Raw genomic sequence first — 16,762 nt, forward strand, 5'->3', positions numbered from 1 at the left:
ATGGCATGGGACATACCTATATACCAAACCATTATTTGTTGTTTATCTAAAATTAGATTCAATATCCTGGTTGTTGTTGTTGTCGATCTGGCAACCCTACAAGTGGCTGACATCCACTCCCCATGTGCTATGATGCTAGCAGGCAAATTCTCACTGAAGGCCCCTGCTTCGGTCCTATTGTCATTTCTGTTTTGCAGAGGGGCAGTTGAGGCCACACAGGTGATAAGAGGCACTTGAGTGCACATCTGTCTGTGTGATGCGAGGCCAGGTGCAAAGCAGGAACAAAAGGAGTGAAGATGGAATGGGGGAGGGGCTGTTCCATGTCTTCACTCCCTGTCAGGCTTCCCTGGAGCCTAGCTTGCAGCTGCCACTGCCACTTATCCCTGCTCCCCAGCTCCCACAGAAGGGTCCTAACTGGGGAACCAACCCCATGAGGTAGAGAGCTGCTGGGGAATAGGGAAGATGGCCTGGCCCCTGGCTGAGTCTCAGGTTTTCCGACTTCATAAAGGATGTGGACTCCAGGGTGCAGTTACCAGTTACAGGCACTAGGTGGAGCCACAATCTAGGCCTAGACCCAGGAGCAGTCCATGGCTCTCCCAGCCGGTCTAGGACGTAGTGGGTAAGAAAGGGGTGGGGAGTAGGAGCTACACCTCTCCTGGCTGGACCAGAGCTCTGTGCCCCAGGAAGTGCAATCCGTCATACGACTTCATATCCTCACACCCATCTGCCTTCCCATCTATTTGCCACCAGTTTCAGGCTCCACCCCCACCATCCATGCCCTCCCTCCCCCATCCAATTGCCTACCATGTGTCCATTAATGTGGGCACCAGGCCACCCACTCCTCCTCCATCTACCCACTCACCCATCCTCTTGTCACCCAGCCATGACTTGGCCCCTCCCTCTCAGACACCCCTCAGAACCTCCCAGCTGACTTTTCCCTGTCCCTAAAACCCTGGTCCCTGTCCACTGCCCTGACCCCAGGCTGCTTACAGCCCCCACCAGGCACCCAGTCCCTGCTCTATCCTTCCTCCTGACATAGGAACCCCCCTCCTCAGACACAGAGCTGCCATTTGCTGGGGCTGACACCGAGCCTGGGACCATGCCTGGCTGTCCTCCGCTACCCCACCCGTGTTGGGGCAGAGTAGTGTCACAAGCCAGTGTTGCTGACACAGTACACGGCAGCAGATAGAGACCTACCCACACGCCTCACTTCGGGAGCATACTGGCTCTTGGCCATCAGCCTCCACGCCCCAGTGCCTGCGTTGCACGCCCCTCACCGTTCACATGCCGGTGCGTCAGTAACAGCCTGTTTAATATTTCATGACTGACACTCAGTGGCCTGAATTATTCACCCTGTAACCAAAGCACAGCAAGTGCTGGGGTCCTGGGGATTGGAGACTGGAAGGGGCCACCACTCAGGAGGAAGCCAGAGGCAATGTACACAGCTCAGGGCACCAAATCAGCCCGGAGCCCTTTCTCCCAGCACATCCTGCTTGGCAGGTACTCATGACCCAGGGGTGTCCAGCCAGCCTGAGAAGGTCTCAGAAGGTCTGAGAAGCTGGCACAGAGCAGGACCCGAGCAGGAGGGGGCAGTCGTGCCCACAGCCTCCGGCCAGGCCACTGGCTGGCCCTCCCAGCTGGAGTCCCACGTATGGAGTAAATGCTCAGTGTTCGAGCTTAATCACCCGGCTTACTAGTGCGTCAGACTCTGCATTCATGGCCCCCATTCTGGGGCCACACCACAAGCCTGGGAGAGCCCAGAACACGGGGCATATACGCTGATGAGCCGGGCTGGGAGAGGGCGTCCCCACTATGTTCCCCTCTTCAACGCTGGAGGCAAGAAGAATGAGCACCCTCTTGCTCACAGGGGAAAACTGAAAAAATATGAGTGAACGTAAGGGACAAAATAGATCCATGAATCTAGGTGGAGACAGAAATGAATTTTGGGGGGAACTTGGTGAGCTAGTTAGGTTTATTTAATCACTTTTGCAAGGGAGGGGAGGTAATTAGATTTCTTTATTTATGTATTTATCTAATGGAGATACTGCGGATTGAACCCAGGACCTTGTTCACATGAAGCAAATGACCTGCCGCTGGGCTCTAACCTCCCCTGAGAAATGAGTTTATAGAGTAACGAGAGTGGTGACGTAATAGCAAGAGGGGGCACCATCTGTTCAACAGTTGCTCCATGCCAAGCCCAAGACACACTTTCTTCATCTAGCCCTCCTCATGCGCTCCAGGGTGGGGTCAGCAGCGTTCCCCTTTTACAGATGAGGAAACCGAGGCACGGGGGCTAGGATCACTGGATAACAGAGAGGCAGAGGGGAACCTGGTGCAAGAAGGAACTGGGGTTCCCACCCCCAGCTGTGTTCTGCCTCTCTGTGTCCACAAAGCCGCCCACAGAGTCGGGACTATAATCAGCCATGAGACGTGCTTGGTGAGGACTGGCGCCTTGTTGTATTTTAGGATCCCTCCTCCCTGTGCCTCTGGTGGGGGCACTGCTGGCCTGGGGTGTCCAGGCCCCGCCAAGCACAGGTCAGGCCAGGCAGCACTTCCCTGTGGAGAGTCACTGCCTGGGGGAGAGGGGCGGGGGCTCCAGCGCATCAAGTTCGAGCCATAGAGTTGCCATGGGTGAAGGGTCCAGTCCCAGCCCCTGTGCTTGGCCCTGGCCTTCACCCACCGCCCCAACTCTGCAGCTCACCGCGCAGGGTCCTGGCGTGGTCTTTACTCACCAGAGCCTCAGTTTCCACATATGGCAAATGGGCACTGTGGCACTCCAGGCCTCTTGTGAGAGATGGAAGTGGTAGCTTTGGAAACTTACAAGTTTCCTCTCAGGGAAGGCAGGTCTTGGCTTCCGGGTACCGCTGCCGCCCCATCACGCATCCCCTGGGCCTCCACATGGTTGCTTCCACGCTACCAACCCAGGCGGGTTTCCCCAGCCTCATCTGAGGTGGTCACTCCCTAACAGGCACCCTTCCCCTCCTTGAACACCTGCTCCCCTCGTCTTCCAGGACAAGCACCCGCCAGACCTTCTCAGCCTCCTTTGCTGGACCCCTGGCCCCCATCTGACCTCTAAATGTCGGGGAGCCTCAAGACCTCTTTTCTAAACACACTCTCCCCCTCGGTGAGATCATCTACTTCCAGAGGTCAAAGGCCACCTGTACTCCATGCCTCTCCTGCTGGGACCTGGAGTACATGGGGCCCCCGCCTCAGCCCACTCATCCATCTGTGCACTGAGCACAGAACTGCACATGCCCGGAGCAGACCTCTGGACACTGTCCCTCAGTCGCCACCCACTTCCTGTCCACACTTCAGTAAAGGACACCAGGCCACCCTCCCTTGAGTCCAAGCTCTAGGAGTCTTTGGGAACCCTTGCCCTCTTTATAGGTCTGAAGCTCCCCAGCAACGATCACATAAATCATGACACTTTTCTTCCTCTTGGGAAAAAAGACGACACGGACGAACTGTAACTGTTAAAGGAGTCACCCTGGATGACACCAAAGAAACATGGAGCGCTTGTAAGGTTTGCTGGAAATCTCTGTGCAAGGCTGGTGCCAGCTGACTGTTACCGCTGCCACAAGGAACAAGGGGTGATCTGCCCACGGAAGGAGACTCGGGTCAGAGAATGGCATTTCCAGCGTCCCTCCCCACTGCCAGTAACGTCTGCCCCAGTGGAGGTCCTGGAGGGGCTGAGCTCTGCAAGGATTAGAGCCGGTGGTGGGCTGAGGCCACTCGGAATAGAAAGTCTCGGAGCCTTCGGCAGTGCTATGGCTATTGTCCTCTGATCGCGCCTCCTGGCTTATTTGTAATGACCTCCGTTGAGGCCTGGCCCAGGGGAAGAAACACAGCCCGGGCTTGAGGAATATTCTAGAACAGTCAGCTTTACACACCATCCATCAGCAAGCCTGGAATATTTCCAAAAGCCTTCCCTTATCCGCCTTCCAGGCCCTCCTGGCCCTCGATGAAGCCGACCCAGACCCCGCCGCAGGCCTCTGCCCTGGCCAGTTCCGGCCGCCACGCCCCCACGCCAGGGCTGGGCGCCGCGGGGCCTCTGCCCATTCAGTTCTTACCTCCTCGGGGAGGCCTTCCTTGACACCCTCCATTTAAAGGACTCCCCCAGTCACTTCCTACAAACTACCCCTTTTCACTTCACGGCACCTCCTTTGAAATGTCTTGGCACTTGCCTCATTCAGTCCAGGGACACGTGTCACAGGGCTGCCACACGTCAGGAGGGGGCAGAGCAGGGAAAACAACGGAGCCCTGCCCTCTCAAGCTGGGCTCCCCTGGGGCTGCCGGACGGCGAGCAAGTGGGAATGTCTCTGCCTGTGGCGCACGTTCTCCATCTGTCTCCTTCTCTGCCCCTGGGGCTTCCCCGTGTCTGTGAAGCTGTGAGGACTTGCTACATCCCTAGCACTGAGGGCGCAGGGCACTTGGGGTACATTTGGATACTAGTTGTTGAGGGAATAAACCTGGGAGTGAGACGGGCAGCCAAGCCAGGAGCTCTGCAATGCCTCCTCACACGTGGCCTCAACTGGTCCATTTGCCAGACGGGCCCTGGGAGGCCCCGAGGGAGCTCTGTCTGAGGTCCTGTGCAGTGAGCTGCGGGCAGGACAGCAGGGAAGGGGCAGCCCCAGCCCCAGGCAGAGCCCTCAGCCTTCTCAGGGGGAGCTGAGCGATAGCTGAGGTTTCCTGCTCGAGGCAGGGGCTGCCGAACCCTTCCAGCTGGACGGGGCTGCAGGGGCCCAGGTTCCGTGAAGCTTTACACTGAGGAAGGGAACAGGAGAGTCCCAGGTGAACATGAAAGGCCCCAAGAGATTAGTGCCTGCACCAGGACAGGGAGGCAGACCCGGAGAGGGAGTGCAGTTTGGCCAAGGCCACGGAGGGAGCCAGTGGGACCCCAGCTGGTCAGTTAGCTTCTCGGAGACACCGTTTCTGTATCTGCAGCACCATGAGGCTGGGACATTTGTTTGGTTCGCTGATATATCCCCAGCACTCGGCCACTATTGTCTGGCCCAGAGTAGATGCTCAGTAGACATTAGTTAGTTGAGTCCATCTGTAAAATGGGCTGATTATAGAGCTACTGTCTAGAATGAGGCTCAGACTACTGCTAGGTGTCAGGCCCCTAGTTGGCACTCAGCGGGTGGGACTCCTGGCCAGCACACTCTCCAATCTTTGTCCTGGGGCAGGGGAGGCCCCAGGCAAAGAAGGCACCTGCAGGGAGCTGGGGTGGATACAGTTTTTTGGGCAGACTGGTTTTCTAGCTCTTTGTGACTGGTAGACCATGGAGGGGCCCCAGGGGAAGTGAAGGCCTACAGCCCCAATACTCAGACCTAAGGGTGCCCGCTGAGCCCAGGGCGCCCCTCTGGCTACTCAGGCCCCCGGTAAACATGTGGTGGAGGCGGAGCAAGCGTGAGATGGTTCCTGGGCCCCAGGGTGGTCAGGAACTCAGGGTCACCTGCTCCTGGTCCTGTCTTAGCCCCAAATGGGGATGTGGATGCCTGGTTCCCCTCCACCAGCCACCAGTGCTCCTGGCCAGGAAGGCTGACTCTCCCACTCTATCTCCCTTAGACCCAGGGCCTAAAATAGCCCCAGCCCAGCTCCTGCCAGCCCCTGCCTCTCCTCTCCTCTCCTTCCCCAGGGGGCTCAGAGGGAGGGTTCCCGTGGGGCAGCAGCCCCTGAGGTCACTCTGGCAATTCCTCTGCCTCTGGGAGGATTTGCCCAGTGGGCTGGGATAGACAGGAGGAGGGGTGGGTGGGTGCAGGCTGTACCTGCAGTCTCCAGTCCTTTTTTTTTTTTTAAGTTTGAGGAAATGACTGTTCTTTATTCATTTTAAAAATTATTATTTTCTTAAACATAAAAGCAGAAATAAGATTACATGCATATTTTAAACTTGGAATCTTTTTTCTAGTCCTTTGTAACACCCTGAGGGGCAGCCCAGCATCAATGGCCCTCCTGTTCCTCTGCAGTTAGTCACTGCCATGGTTCAGGGTGCCCACAGGCTCCCTGAGCAGGATCACGTTTCCCAGTGGTAGGAGCTCTTCCTCCCTCACCTGCCGCCAGGGAGAGCTGAGCCCTCGTAAATAATTCACAGCGTTTCACAGCAGGCCAGGGAGGCTCATGACAGTGGAGCCACAACTCTGGAGCCAGGCTGCCTGGGTCCCTCATGGTTCCCTGTGGCCTGGGGCAGCCTGAGCCTCAGCCCCTCCCCAGCTCCCAGCCCTGGGGTCCCCAGCCTTGGGGAGCAGGAGTCTCTACCTCTGAGGTTGGGTGCTGGCCCCCCAACCCCCAGCCAGCAGGCCCCACCTCAATTCCCAGTCACCCCTCTTGCCTAAGCCCAGCCTGGCAACCACACAAAAGTGCCTCCTTATCTGCCAGGTCACACGTCTGGGTGGGAATGGAGCCAGAGCCCTCTGTCCGCCTCCCTGAGATTCATGGTGGCCTCTGTGAGCTGGTGGCTCATCAGCCCAGGCCATCTGGCCACAGAGTCGGCACCAGGGCCCAACAGCGGCCAGGACTGCAGCATGGCCCTGGAGGGGGCGGGGTCCCTAAGGCTGGAGTCTTCCTAAGGCTGGAGCTCCAGCATGTTTCAGGCCCCAGACTTCCTGGTGAGGAGGGGCGCAGGGGCCAGCCTGGGGCTGCACCCCCACCCCTCATCGGCACTTCCGGGGCAGGCTCAGAGCCCCTTCAGCTCACACCACTGGAGCTAAGCTGGCATTGCCATCAGTCTGATTGTCTGGGGCCCATGATGTGCGATGGGGGAGGCTGGTGGTTGCCGCTCCCCTCTTAGGACCTCAGTGCCCTCCGTGCTACATGAGGAGGTGGTGTCTTGCTGAGCACCAGAACCACTGAGGTAGGGGTGGGGGTGGGTGCAGCTCCCCAGCCCCAAGGCAGGGTGTCTGGGATTAGGCACCCAGGGGTACGGCCAGGCTGGGAGCCTGCATTCAAGGGTCTCTGGGGCCCTCCTATTCAAAACCCCACTAACTGTGATGTGACCTGGACCCTAGCTTGTTCAGAAGCAGAGCGTTTGTACCAAAGCAGTGCCCAGTGACCCATGCAGGGACAGCCGCGAGGAGACCCCTGACCCTTGAGGTCAACCTGCTGGTCTCCCACTGACCAAACTAGGGAACCCCTTGTTTAGCAAGAAAAGCCAGGCTCAACCTGCCTGTCCTGGGCTGAGGGGATGATTGCCTCCCAGCCTGGGGGCTTTAGTGCGCCTGCACCTGAGGCAGCCGGCTGCAGCCACCCTGCCTCCAGGCCTCAGGGCCAGCCTGGCATCCTCAGGAGTGGAGCCAGTGCTGAAGGCACCCTGTGACTGCTCTCCTCCCTGAGCTGGGCCTCCTGTTGCCACTTCTGTCCCAGGTACCCACTTGGACTGACAAAGGTCGCCCATCAGAGCCCCTGCCTGTCAGGTCCCCACGGCCACCAGTGTCCCACTCCCTCAGAAAGGGTCTGAGTGGGTTTCCCTCAGGACCCCTGCCTCCCTGCAGGCGCACCCAAAACCTGGCTCCCCCCCCACAGGACTCCCCATGACTCCCATGCTCTGCATTGAACCCCCTTCTTCTGCACACCCCACCCCACCTTGGGGAGCGCTCAGCCTACTGCTCAGCTGCTTTCTCAGACCAGGCCCTCGCCGAGGGCCCCCCCGGAGGTTTGGGAGTCCTGTCCCCCTTGGTAGTGGGAATGCGGCCTCAGAAATGACAAATCGCTCTCTGACAGGCCAGGGGCTGTGGGGTCGGGAGGTGGGGAGGAGGTCCGGGGGGCAGCCCTCTCCCTTCACTGCTTCATAACTGACTCCTCCTCCTTCTGGACTAGGGGTCTAGGAGATGCTCCCCTCTCTTCACCCCTACTCCCCATTTAGAACAGTCGTGCAAATTAGCACAGGCCAGAGCTAGGGAGAGCAGCCGGCTGCAGGCCAGTGAGCATCCTGGAGGGGAGGCAGTGATCTCGGCCTGCGTGCCCAGCCCTCATAGGTGCACCTGCCTGCTGGGGCAGCACCTGCTTGCAGGGCTCTGGGGCCAGTGGCTGTAGGCAGCCGGCCAGGAGGTGAGAAATTTCAGCTTGAGTAGGAGCTGTCCCTGGACAGGCCCCTGGCCACAGAGATGGTCCAGAAGCAGTCCTCCCCCTGGAATGCTGGAGGGGCATGGCTGACTTCAGGCAGCCCCCAGAGTCACAGCCCACCCCACCCAGAGCCCCCCTGAAGAGGAATGTCCTTACTCAGGGTGGTGCCCGATGAGAAGCCTCAGGGAGGGGAAGTCTCCTTTGGCGGCGGCGTAGTGAACAGGTAGGGCGCCTGTGTCTGTGGCCACGGTGGGGTCCCCACCGCCGTGACACAGCAGCCAGTTCACCACCTCAGGGTGGCCAAAGCGGGCAGCCAGATGCAGGACTGTGGCACCAGAATTGTCTTTGTCCTGTGGGAGGGGAGCCCGTTAGTCCTAAAGCCTAGTCCTGCCCCCATTCCTCGCTCAGACCACTTCCTGCCTCCCACCAGCCACCAGGGCAGCTCTGTGCTCAGGCATGTAACCGGCCGTCTTTGAACCTCAGTCCACAGCGGCAGCACCATGCCGTTCACGCTGGGCTTCCTGAGGCCTGCAGGTCACGACGGTGAGGTGCCTGCACACAGCAAGCTTTCAGGACATGGCACCCTTGTCATTGTCCCAGCAGGAGCACCTGCCACCCAGGTGCTCAGGGAATGCTTGAAGGAGTTGCTGGGCCAGGAAGGGTGGCCTGTTGGGGCTGCTATCAGGGTTGTGGGGGGCACCCCCTGCATCGAACCCTGCCTCCTCCCTCTCCCCCTCCCCAGGGGAGGAGGCCTCCAGGTTGGTGTACATCCAACAATCTAACCTCAGTGCAGAGAACTGCCCCACCCCGAGCAGACTCCCTGCTCCCCACCCCAGGGAACAGGCTGTGTTCTTGCGTGTAGAGAAGGAAGCTTCTGGGTACTTGTGGGCAGGGCTGGGCAATCAGCCAGTGGTGGTAGGTGTGGGCTAGAGAAGCCCCTAGGAGGGACTAGGGCAAAATCCCCTTCCCAGGGACACCAAAGGGCAGGGGCTGATGGTTTGGGCCCAGAAGTGCTGAACGACCACCAAGGTGTGTGTCTGTTGTGGGAGGGGGTTGGCAAATGCTGCCCAGGTGACTTGCAGGCCAAGGAGGAGTGTCACTGAGAACCCAGAAGTCTGGACCCAGAGGTTGGTGAGCTTGGGAGAGTGGGCACCGGTTCTAGAACAGAACAAGCTGCCAGCACCAAGCATGTGGGATGTTGGAGGGGTGGGCAGGGAGCTCGGCAGGGGCATGAGGAAGTGGGTGGGGCAGCAGTGAAAGGTGCTCTGGGTTTACTAGGATCAGTGAAGGGGAGCACTGCCCAGAGAGAGGGCACCATGGGAACAGGTGCAGCCGAGGCAGTGGGAGCTGGAGAGACCCTGAGCCTAAGGCAGGTGAATCGCAGCAGCAGGAGAGCCTCTGAGGCTCCTCTAAGAAAAGTGAAAGGAAAAGAGAGGACAGAGGGAACAGAGCCCACAGAGCCCAGGGGCACGACTGGGAAGTCATGGTCAGACTATGGGGTTGGGGGCAAACAGACTGGCTGGAACGGAGTCAGGGAAGGAGAGGAGGCAGAGTAAACAGCCCATAGGAAGTGGAGGACGATGCTGAGACTCCTCTGTGCATGGGAAGCCCAGGGGAGACTGGAAGACTGGTTTAATCTGTCCTCCTGAGCCCAGAGGACAAGGCTGGCCAGAGGTGACCCAGACAGGACCACAGTGAAATATGCCCTGAGCCCCAGCTCTTGAGAAAGGCCCTTGTTTCCCACTGGCCTCGTGGACTGTGGGTCTGGGACTCCAGGGGTCCTGGCAGCTCTAGGCCTCTGGGTGGGGGTGGCACAGGCCTATGGCCTGTCCCAGAGGCCCTGGGAGCCTCACATGCTGTGGCCAGCACCCTAAAGCTGCTTATCTCTCTGGGCTCAGCAGGGCCCCAGATCGAGGTCATCCTCCCCCTACACACATACTTCCGCCTGCAGCACCCAAGCCTGCCAGGGCTAGAGGGCGGAGACTTGATAAGCTGAGCACAAGGCCACCTGCTCCTCCATCTCCTCTCCAGTGGCTGGGGAGGCTTCCGGCCAAGGCTGGACACCAGGATCAGGGAGGCATGCCACCTCCCAAAAGAGTGGACATGGACCAAATGCCAGGAACTCCCGATAACAGAGCCAGGCAGGGGATTAGGGGCTGGGCCATTTCCCAGAAAGGGTGGGATGGGGAACCTGGCCATCCTTCTGGCCCAGCTAGCCCGCTCAGAGGCGCCCCTGCCTCCTCTCTGTCTACATCCAGTTAACGCAGTGGTCTTGCTAAATGGAAAATCAGTTCTGGTTCCTCCCTCCATTGATTATCCCCTACAACCAAAATATCACACAAATTTCTAACCCCAGCCTACGAGACCCTCTAGGACCTGGCTCTGCTGGCTTCTCCTCCTTCACCCCACTCCAAACATGCTTGCCTCCCTGCCGTCCCTAACACAGGACAAAGTGTCCTGGTTTGCAATTCTTGCTCCCTGTACTCAGAAATCACTGGTCATCACTGGGCCAGTTCCTTCCCGTCAGCCAAGGCTCCCTTCAGAGGTCACTCCTCAGAGGGGCCTTCCCTGACCACCTTGCCCAAGCAGCTTCCTGACGCTCCCCACCTGGCCTAGCAGCACCTGGTTTACTTTCTAGCCTGTGGGATTGCTGTCCATCAACCCAGTGGACTGGCAGTTCCAGGAGATCAGAAGCACACCTGAATCTCCAGGCCTAGACCTGCTGGATGCTCAATTTCCAGCAGAACTGAGCTACATATCAGGGCCTGAGCTGCCTCCTCCTCCTGGCACCAGCCTGGTGGCCACTGAGTGAGACCAGGTAGGGTCTCGGGGCAGAAAAATGCTCAGGCTGGGCTGAAGAAGCTGTGAGGCCAGGAAGCACTGACGTCCTGGGGTCAGCTCAGGTCCTGGGGAGGCCTCACGTTTACCAAGCCCTCCACCCTGAGCTCACCCCCTGACCTTAGAGACACATGCAACCCAGCCTAGGTGGGCGGTAGGACTGTGTGCCCCACCCCTTCCCAGACCTGATCTTGGAGGACATGGGCTTCTGATTCTGCTGCCCAGGCTCTTTGTTCCCCCGCCCACTCTCCGGGACTCCCAGGATCACTGTGTCCCCCTGCCTCCTCTCCAGCTTAAATACTATCCCAGTTGAGCCCAACTTCCTTCTGGTTTCCCATCACACAGGTGCTCTTCTAGGTAGCCGCCAGAGCATCCGCCCTGGTTCTCTCCACCCGGGGAGCCCACCCATCCCCCAAGTCCCTTGGAGGGGGCTCCAAAGCAGACTCAGCTGGGAGGAGCCCAACCCCACCAGGGGCTCCAGGCCAGAACTCTCCTGGGGAGGAAGTCCCTGGACGCCCAGTGAGCGGCATGGACTCACCTGCGCTCCACAGCCGCCCTGCGAGAGCAGCCACTGCAGGCAGGCGAGGTGGCCGGTGGCGGCGGCGTCGTGCGCCGGCGTGGCGCCGTTGCGCGCGCGGGCAGCGGCGGGCAGGGCGGCCTCCTCCACCAGGAAGCGCAGACAGTGCAGCTTGCCGGCGCGGGCCGCGTGGTGCACCGGCAGCGCGTCCAGCGGGTCGCGCAGCGAGGGCCCCAGCAGGCCGGAGGCGTGCAGGGACCTCAGCACGTCCAGCTCGCCCTGCCGCGCCGCCTGCAGCGCCTGCTCCAGGGCCATGGTGCCGCCCGCGGCGCGGCGACCCGCGCTCAGCGCCTTCCCCGGGTGGCCATGCGCCCGTCCTCGGGCACCGGGAGAGCCCGCGGCGCGGCCGTCGGGGCCCGCGGGTCGGGAGGCGGAGCGGCTGCCGGCCAGGCCTCTGCCCCGCGCTGCCTCGCCCGCCCCGCTCCGCCTCCGCTGCGCTCTGGGGCCCGGGGCCCAGCAGAGCCGGGCTTAAGCCTCGGGCCCGCCCCCTCTCCGCCTCCGCCCCGCCCCCTCCGCGCTCAGGGCCGGACTCGGGCTCGGGCGACAGAGGCCGTGCGCCCAAGGACTTCTCTCCTAATCTGCCTCCCGTCAAAATGGAGCCCATGCAGAGTGGCCAGACTGGGTTCGAATTCGAGAGCCATCCGGGCGCTGGCGAGCCGAGCCCCTCGATTAATTCATTCATCAACTCAGTGTCAGTTTCAGGCTTTGGGGACACAAGCCAGCAAATAATTACAATTCCGGAGAGTGACAAGTGTGATCAGAACAGGAAAACGGGGAGACAGGGAGTGAGTTGTACCTGCTACGTGGGTAGTCAGGGAGCCGTCCACCCGAGGAGGTGCTGTGGGCTGGGCTTTATTCAAAGGCGTGGATGAAGGCGTTTCCAGGCACGGGAGACTTCCAGGGCAAAGGTGGTACACCAGGAACAGGTCTAACAAGTCCCTGAGGGGCTCTGGGTCTATGCACTGGCTGGTGGGACGGTTGCTGGACCCTCAGTCCTCCTGGGTCCCTCCAGACTCCAAGAACTGCCCTTAGAGCCTCCCTGTGGGAGAGAGAGAGAGAAGGGGAAAGGACACGGGTGCCTGGTACACACTGGTTTCTGGTTCTAGAGACCCTGGGCTCAGAGAGCACCCAGAGCTGCTGTCTGGGGTGAGAGAATCAGCTGTGAGCTTGAGAGCCTGGGGCTGCCAAATCGAGAGACGGGGAAGCCATGCAAAGGCTGGGGGGCAATGGAGAGATCCCAGAGCAGTCACCATGAAAGCAGGGGCAGGACCCCTCCCTGAGGGTGCAGGAGGGCCCTGGGAGGGCAGCCGGCCAGGAGAACACACGTGCACCAAACCACACTGCCTGCTTGGCCAGAAGCCCTTCGTGGGAGCTGGAGGGAGGCACAGCCCACTGGACAGGAGGAAGAGGCTAGAAGATGGGGGCTGTGGAGCTGTGGGAGAATAGTCAGCACATCCTGCAATCTTGAAACACCCTGTGTCCTCTCTTTCCCCGTCACCCCCCCACCTCCCTGCTGGAGCCCTGTGAGGGCTCTGCCCTGGGCTGCTTTACCCAGCACCTAGCGGGCAGGCGCAGGATGGAGCTGGAAATGTGGTAGAGGGAAGTGCTTCCAGGAACAGCGGGAGTCCAAGCCTGGGACTCTGGGGCTACCACAGATATAATTCCCTGGGACCACCACCTGATGGCACCATGTGCAATGGCATCCTGTGCTCCATGGCACCTTTTTAAAAGGGAATGAGTGGCCAGGTCGTCACTATCACTGGGTCAGACTTGCCTTGCTCGCTCATGAGATGTGTAGCTGCACTTGGGCTGGCTCTTGGGGCCTGCTGGAGGGGCCCTCCCCTAACCGACCCAGCAGCAGGTGTACCCTGAGGCTTGTGAGGCCAGATCCGATGGTGTTGAAATTCCCACTTGTAGGGTAACCCTTAGAGAAACCTTCCTGACATCACCGGAGAAGTTCTATAGAGTTCTTACCACCCAAGAGCTTGTGCAGGCCTTTACCCAGGCTCCTGCAATGTCAGAAGCAGACAAAGGTGGCAGGTTTCACTTGGTAGATGGCAACGTCTCTCGGGAATTCACTGATCTGGTCCCTGAGAACATATTATGATGAAATGGAGGTTTAAATCCTGGCCAGAAGGGCATTTTGCCACCATCACCTTGACATTCATTGACAAGAATGGAGAGACCGAGCTGTGCATGAAAGTCTGAGGCATCCCTGCTCCTGAGGAAGAGAGGATGTGGAGGGGCTGGCAGCGGTGCTGCTTTGAAAGCATCAAACAGACCTTTGGCTATGGTGCACGTTTATTTTAGGGCCAGCAGCGGGGGCTACAGCCTGCCCAACACTTCAGGCCAGCCCTCTCCTGACTGGGGTTTGTGACTTTCAGGATCACACCATCCTAACCACTAACTTGGGGCTGGGGCCCGTTCCCTTCGTGTATACCTTGGGTTTGTGCATGTTTTCTGCTGGGTGGGAACAGAGGGTGCTTTCTCTTTTATGAGGACAGAAAGCTAAAATGGCTTATCTTGAAGGCCCCTCGCCTGTGCCTCCTCCATGAAAAAAATCCCTGCAAGTCATGTCCTTCACTCCTGAGGCGGCTGTACCTGGTCCTGGACACCGTCCTCTGTCACATGGTTTTGTCATTTTGGGGGCCCAATCAGGATGATGAACTGCTGCTATGGCCTTGGGCAAGGCAGAAGAGGCATCCCTGAGCCCCACTCACTGCCAATCTGGACATCTCCCTAATAGTCACATGTGAGTACCCAACTTTGCTGACTATCTTTTCGGACTCCTTTCAGGCTGCCACTCAAACTCAGGCTGAGATCCAGGCCTTCCCTGTCCTTTCTGGGCTGGGTTGGGTCCACCGAGTCCTGCCCAGCAGCCGGAGAGAACCCACACAAGCAGGAGGTTGGAAGCCCTACTGCTTACCAGGCATTATGCCAAGCTCCACCTGCATATTCAATCCCACAGGGATGCTATGGGAGAGGTAAAACACTATTCCCATTTTACAGCTGGGGAAACTGAGATACAGGGAAGTGTTCTTTTGTTGTTGTTTGTTGTTTGGTTTTGTTTTTTAATGTATCTTGCCTGAGGTGACACAAATAAAAAGGGGCAAAGCCCAGGGGCTGATGCTCACAGGGGCTGACATTGTTCTTCTTCCCTCTGCACCTGAAGTTCCCTCTGCCCAGGGCACCCCAATATCTCCCACTCTCCAGATGTCAGCTTAGGGACTCCCTCCCCCTAAGGCTTCCTCTCATCCCTCTGCTGGAATCAGGCCATCTGCCCATCTCAGTTGTGTCGAAAGCACCTGTTCAGACCTCCCCCCCACTCAAGGGCAGGGACCCAGGTGGGGTGTGTTCCCACCGTACCCTGAGTAGCCCCAGCTTCTCTGAAGCCTACACCCCCCCACCCTGTCCACTCAGTTGCCTTAGCTAATTTCCCTTGGTTATAAATGACTCCTTCCTCCAGGTTACCAGCAACCCCCCTAGAATCCTTTGGTTGAAGGGAACAACAATGGGAGAATGGAGAAGATATTTAAAATCTGGGGTAACTGGCACTGAAAATGGAATTTGCTCCCTTGCCCACCAGTCTTCAAACGGTGGCCCACAGGCATGGGCGGGGGAGGGTGTTCTAGGAAGGAGCTTCCTCCCTAGATGCTTCCCTCAGAAGCTAATGTCAGGGTCTCTCAGCAAGGATGCAGACATTGGTACAGGTGGGCTGTGGGCACAGAGCTGGAGGAGCCAGTGTGTGTGGCCAGGGGTAGCAGTGGGGGGACATGTGGAATATCAGTGAGTGATCCACGAAGTCCTTTTTTGCAGCCCCTAAAGAATAATTAATTACCTTGGAGAGGGCTGGTCCATAGGTACTCTGAGCTCAATGAATTGAGGAAACAGTGGCTCAGGCATCCCCAGGCCCTGCTCCACCAAATGTGTTGAATGACTTATTCTCATGGTTAGGATTGTTGTAGGGGTTAATGAAGGTGAGGACCAAGGTGAGGACCAAAATATGCTTGGTATCTAGCGCGTTCTCCATAAATGGTGGCCAGATACCGGTGGTGAGTGCCCCACTTGCCGGGCTGCTCCGAGCCCCTTCCTGACAGGCATGCTGCTCTTCTCAGGCCCTGCTTGGGGAGCACGCCGCCGGGGAACTTAAGGCGAGCGGCGAGGGTGGGGAGCTGAGATGGGGTTTGTGCGGCGTGGGGCGGGGCCCCATCCAGCACCTAGGACAGCGCCGACTGGCTCCGCCCAGTGGTTCCTCCTCCAGGCCGGGCTAGGTGGGTGCACCCTGTCATCGGTCCGTGGGTCCGCCCGGCAGTCCGCCCTGCGAGCCATCGGGCTGGCCGTTGCTTGGCCAGCCGGTTGAGGGAGGGCAGCCCCGAGCAGATGGACGGGGGACGCCCAGCCAGTTTGCTGCAGCAACGGCCACGCGGCGCGGAGGCGGGCCCGGAGGGCCGCTGGGGCCGGAGGAGGGCGGCGAAGAACCGGCACCCAGGACCGCCCCTCCCCGCCTGTCACGTGGGCTCCGACTGCCTGGCGAGTGGGAACCGGAGATGGAGCCAGTGAAATGCAAATGAGCTCCGAGGGCTCCTGGGTTGCCTCCTCTTCCATGAACCTCAGTTTCCCCATTCAAAACCGAGGACCGAGGAACCTAACTCGGCGAGGTCCGGAGCATTCTATGGAGCGATCGGGGGTCCCTAGTCTTGCCTGGACAGTTTCCAGCGGTTAGGCCGTAGCAAGTTGAGACCTCTTTCTGGGCCTCTGTTTCCCCTTCAGCCCCGCAGAAAAACTGGTGGGGTGAGTCCCTACTAGAAAGCGGAATGACACTTCCCTGAGGCCTGGACCTTGGGGGTCCTGCCTCTGCTGGGTTCCCCCGCCCAGTCCTAGGTCGGGGCTTAGAGGAGGTACTGATCTCGAATAAGGGAAGAAGGGCGGCATTGGACCAGGAGGGACTGCTGCGTGAGCGAGGCAAGACGTGGCCCCACTCGCGCCCCTCCTGCACGCGGGGTCAGGGCAGCAATGGTTTTGATGGCGCCTACACACACCCTTGCAAGTGCTCAAGTAGGGGGGACCCTGGGTCCGCGGCCCTGCTGCAGATGGGAAGAGACGGCCTAGACCGGGATCCCAGGGGCTCCGCCATTCCCCCTCCCACCTCCATCCCGCACAGGGACAAAGGCGGGAGGTGGGACCCATAGGCGGCTTGACTCCACGGGGCGGGACGGGACGGGGCGGGGCGGTCGCCGCTGCTTCCTTAAAGCCTGGCCGCGGGCGTGGCACGCACACCACTGGCGACCG

The 16,762-nt window shown here is 59.4% G+C and overlaps 1 protein-coding gene across 7 annotated transcripts in view; it reads right to left on the reverse strand.

The window, feature by feature from the left end:
- Positions 1 to 13,547, reverse strand: part of ESPN (espin) — a 31,727-nt gene extending 18,180 nt beyond the window's left edge. For 3 of the 7 annotated variants that reach the window (XM_072975502.1, XM_072975500.1, XM_072975499.1), the window contains exons 1-2: positions 11,435 to 11,914; positions 8,215 to 8,408 (exon numbers count right to left, since the gene is read on the reverse strand). In XM_072975502.1, coding sequence (XP_072831603.1) covers positions 8,215 to 8,408; positions 11,435 to 11,728 — 488 coding nt within the window. In that variant the 5' untranslated portion in view covers positions 11,729 to 11,914. Of the gene's footprint in view, positions 1 to 8,214; positions 8,409 to 11,434; positions 11,915 to 12,269; positions 12,513 to 13,447 lie in introns of those variants that run through there. The other 4 variants (XM_072975501.1, XM_072975496.1, XM_072975495.1 and 1 more) reach the window with 2 other exon arrangements.
- Positions 13,548 to 16,762: the final 3,215 nt, after the last annotated feature.

Source organism: Vicugna pacos, chromosome 13 (genome assembly GCF_048564905.1).
Source record: "Vicugna pacos chromosome 13, VicPac4, whole genome shotgun sequence".
NCBI lineage: Eukaryota > Metazoa > Chordata > Mammalia > Artiodactyla > Camelidae > Vicugna > Vicugna pacos.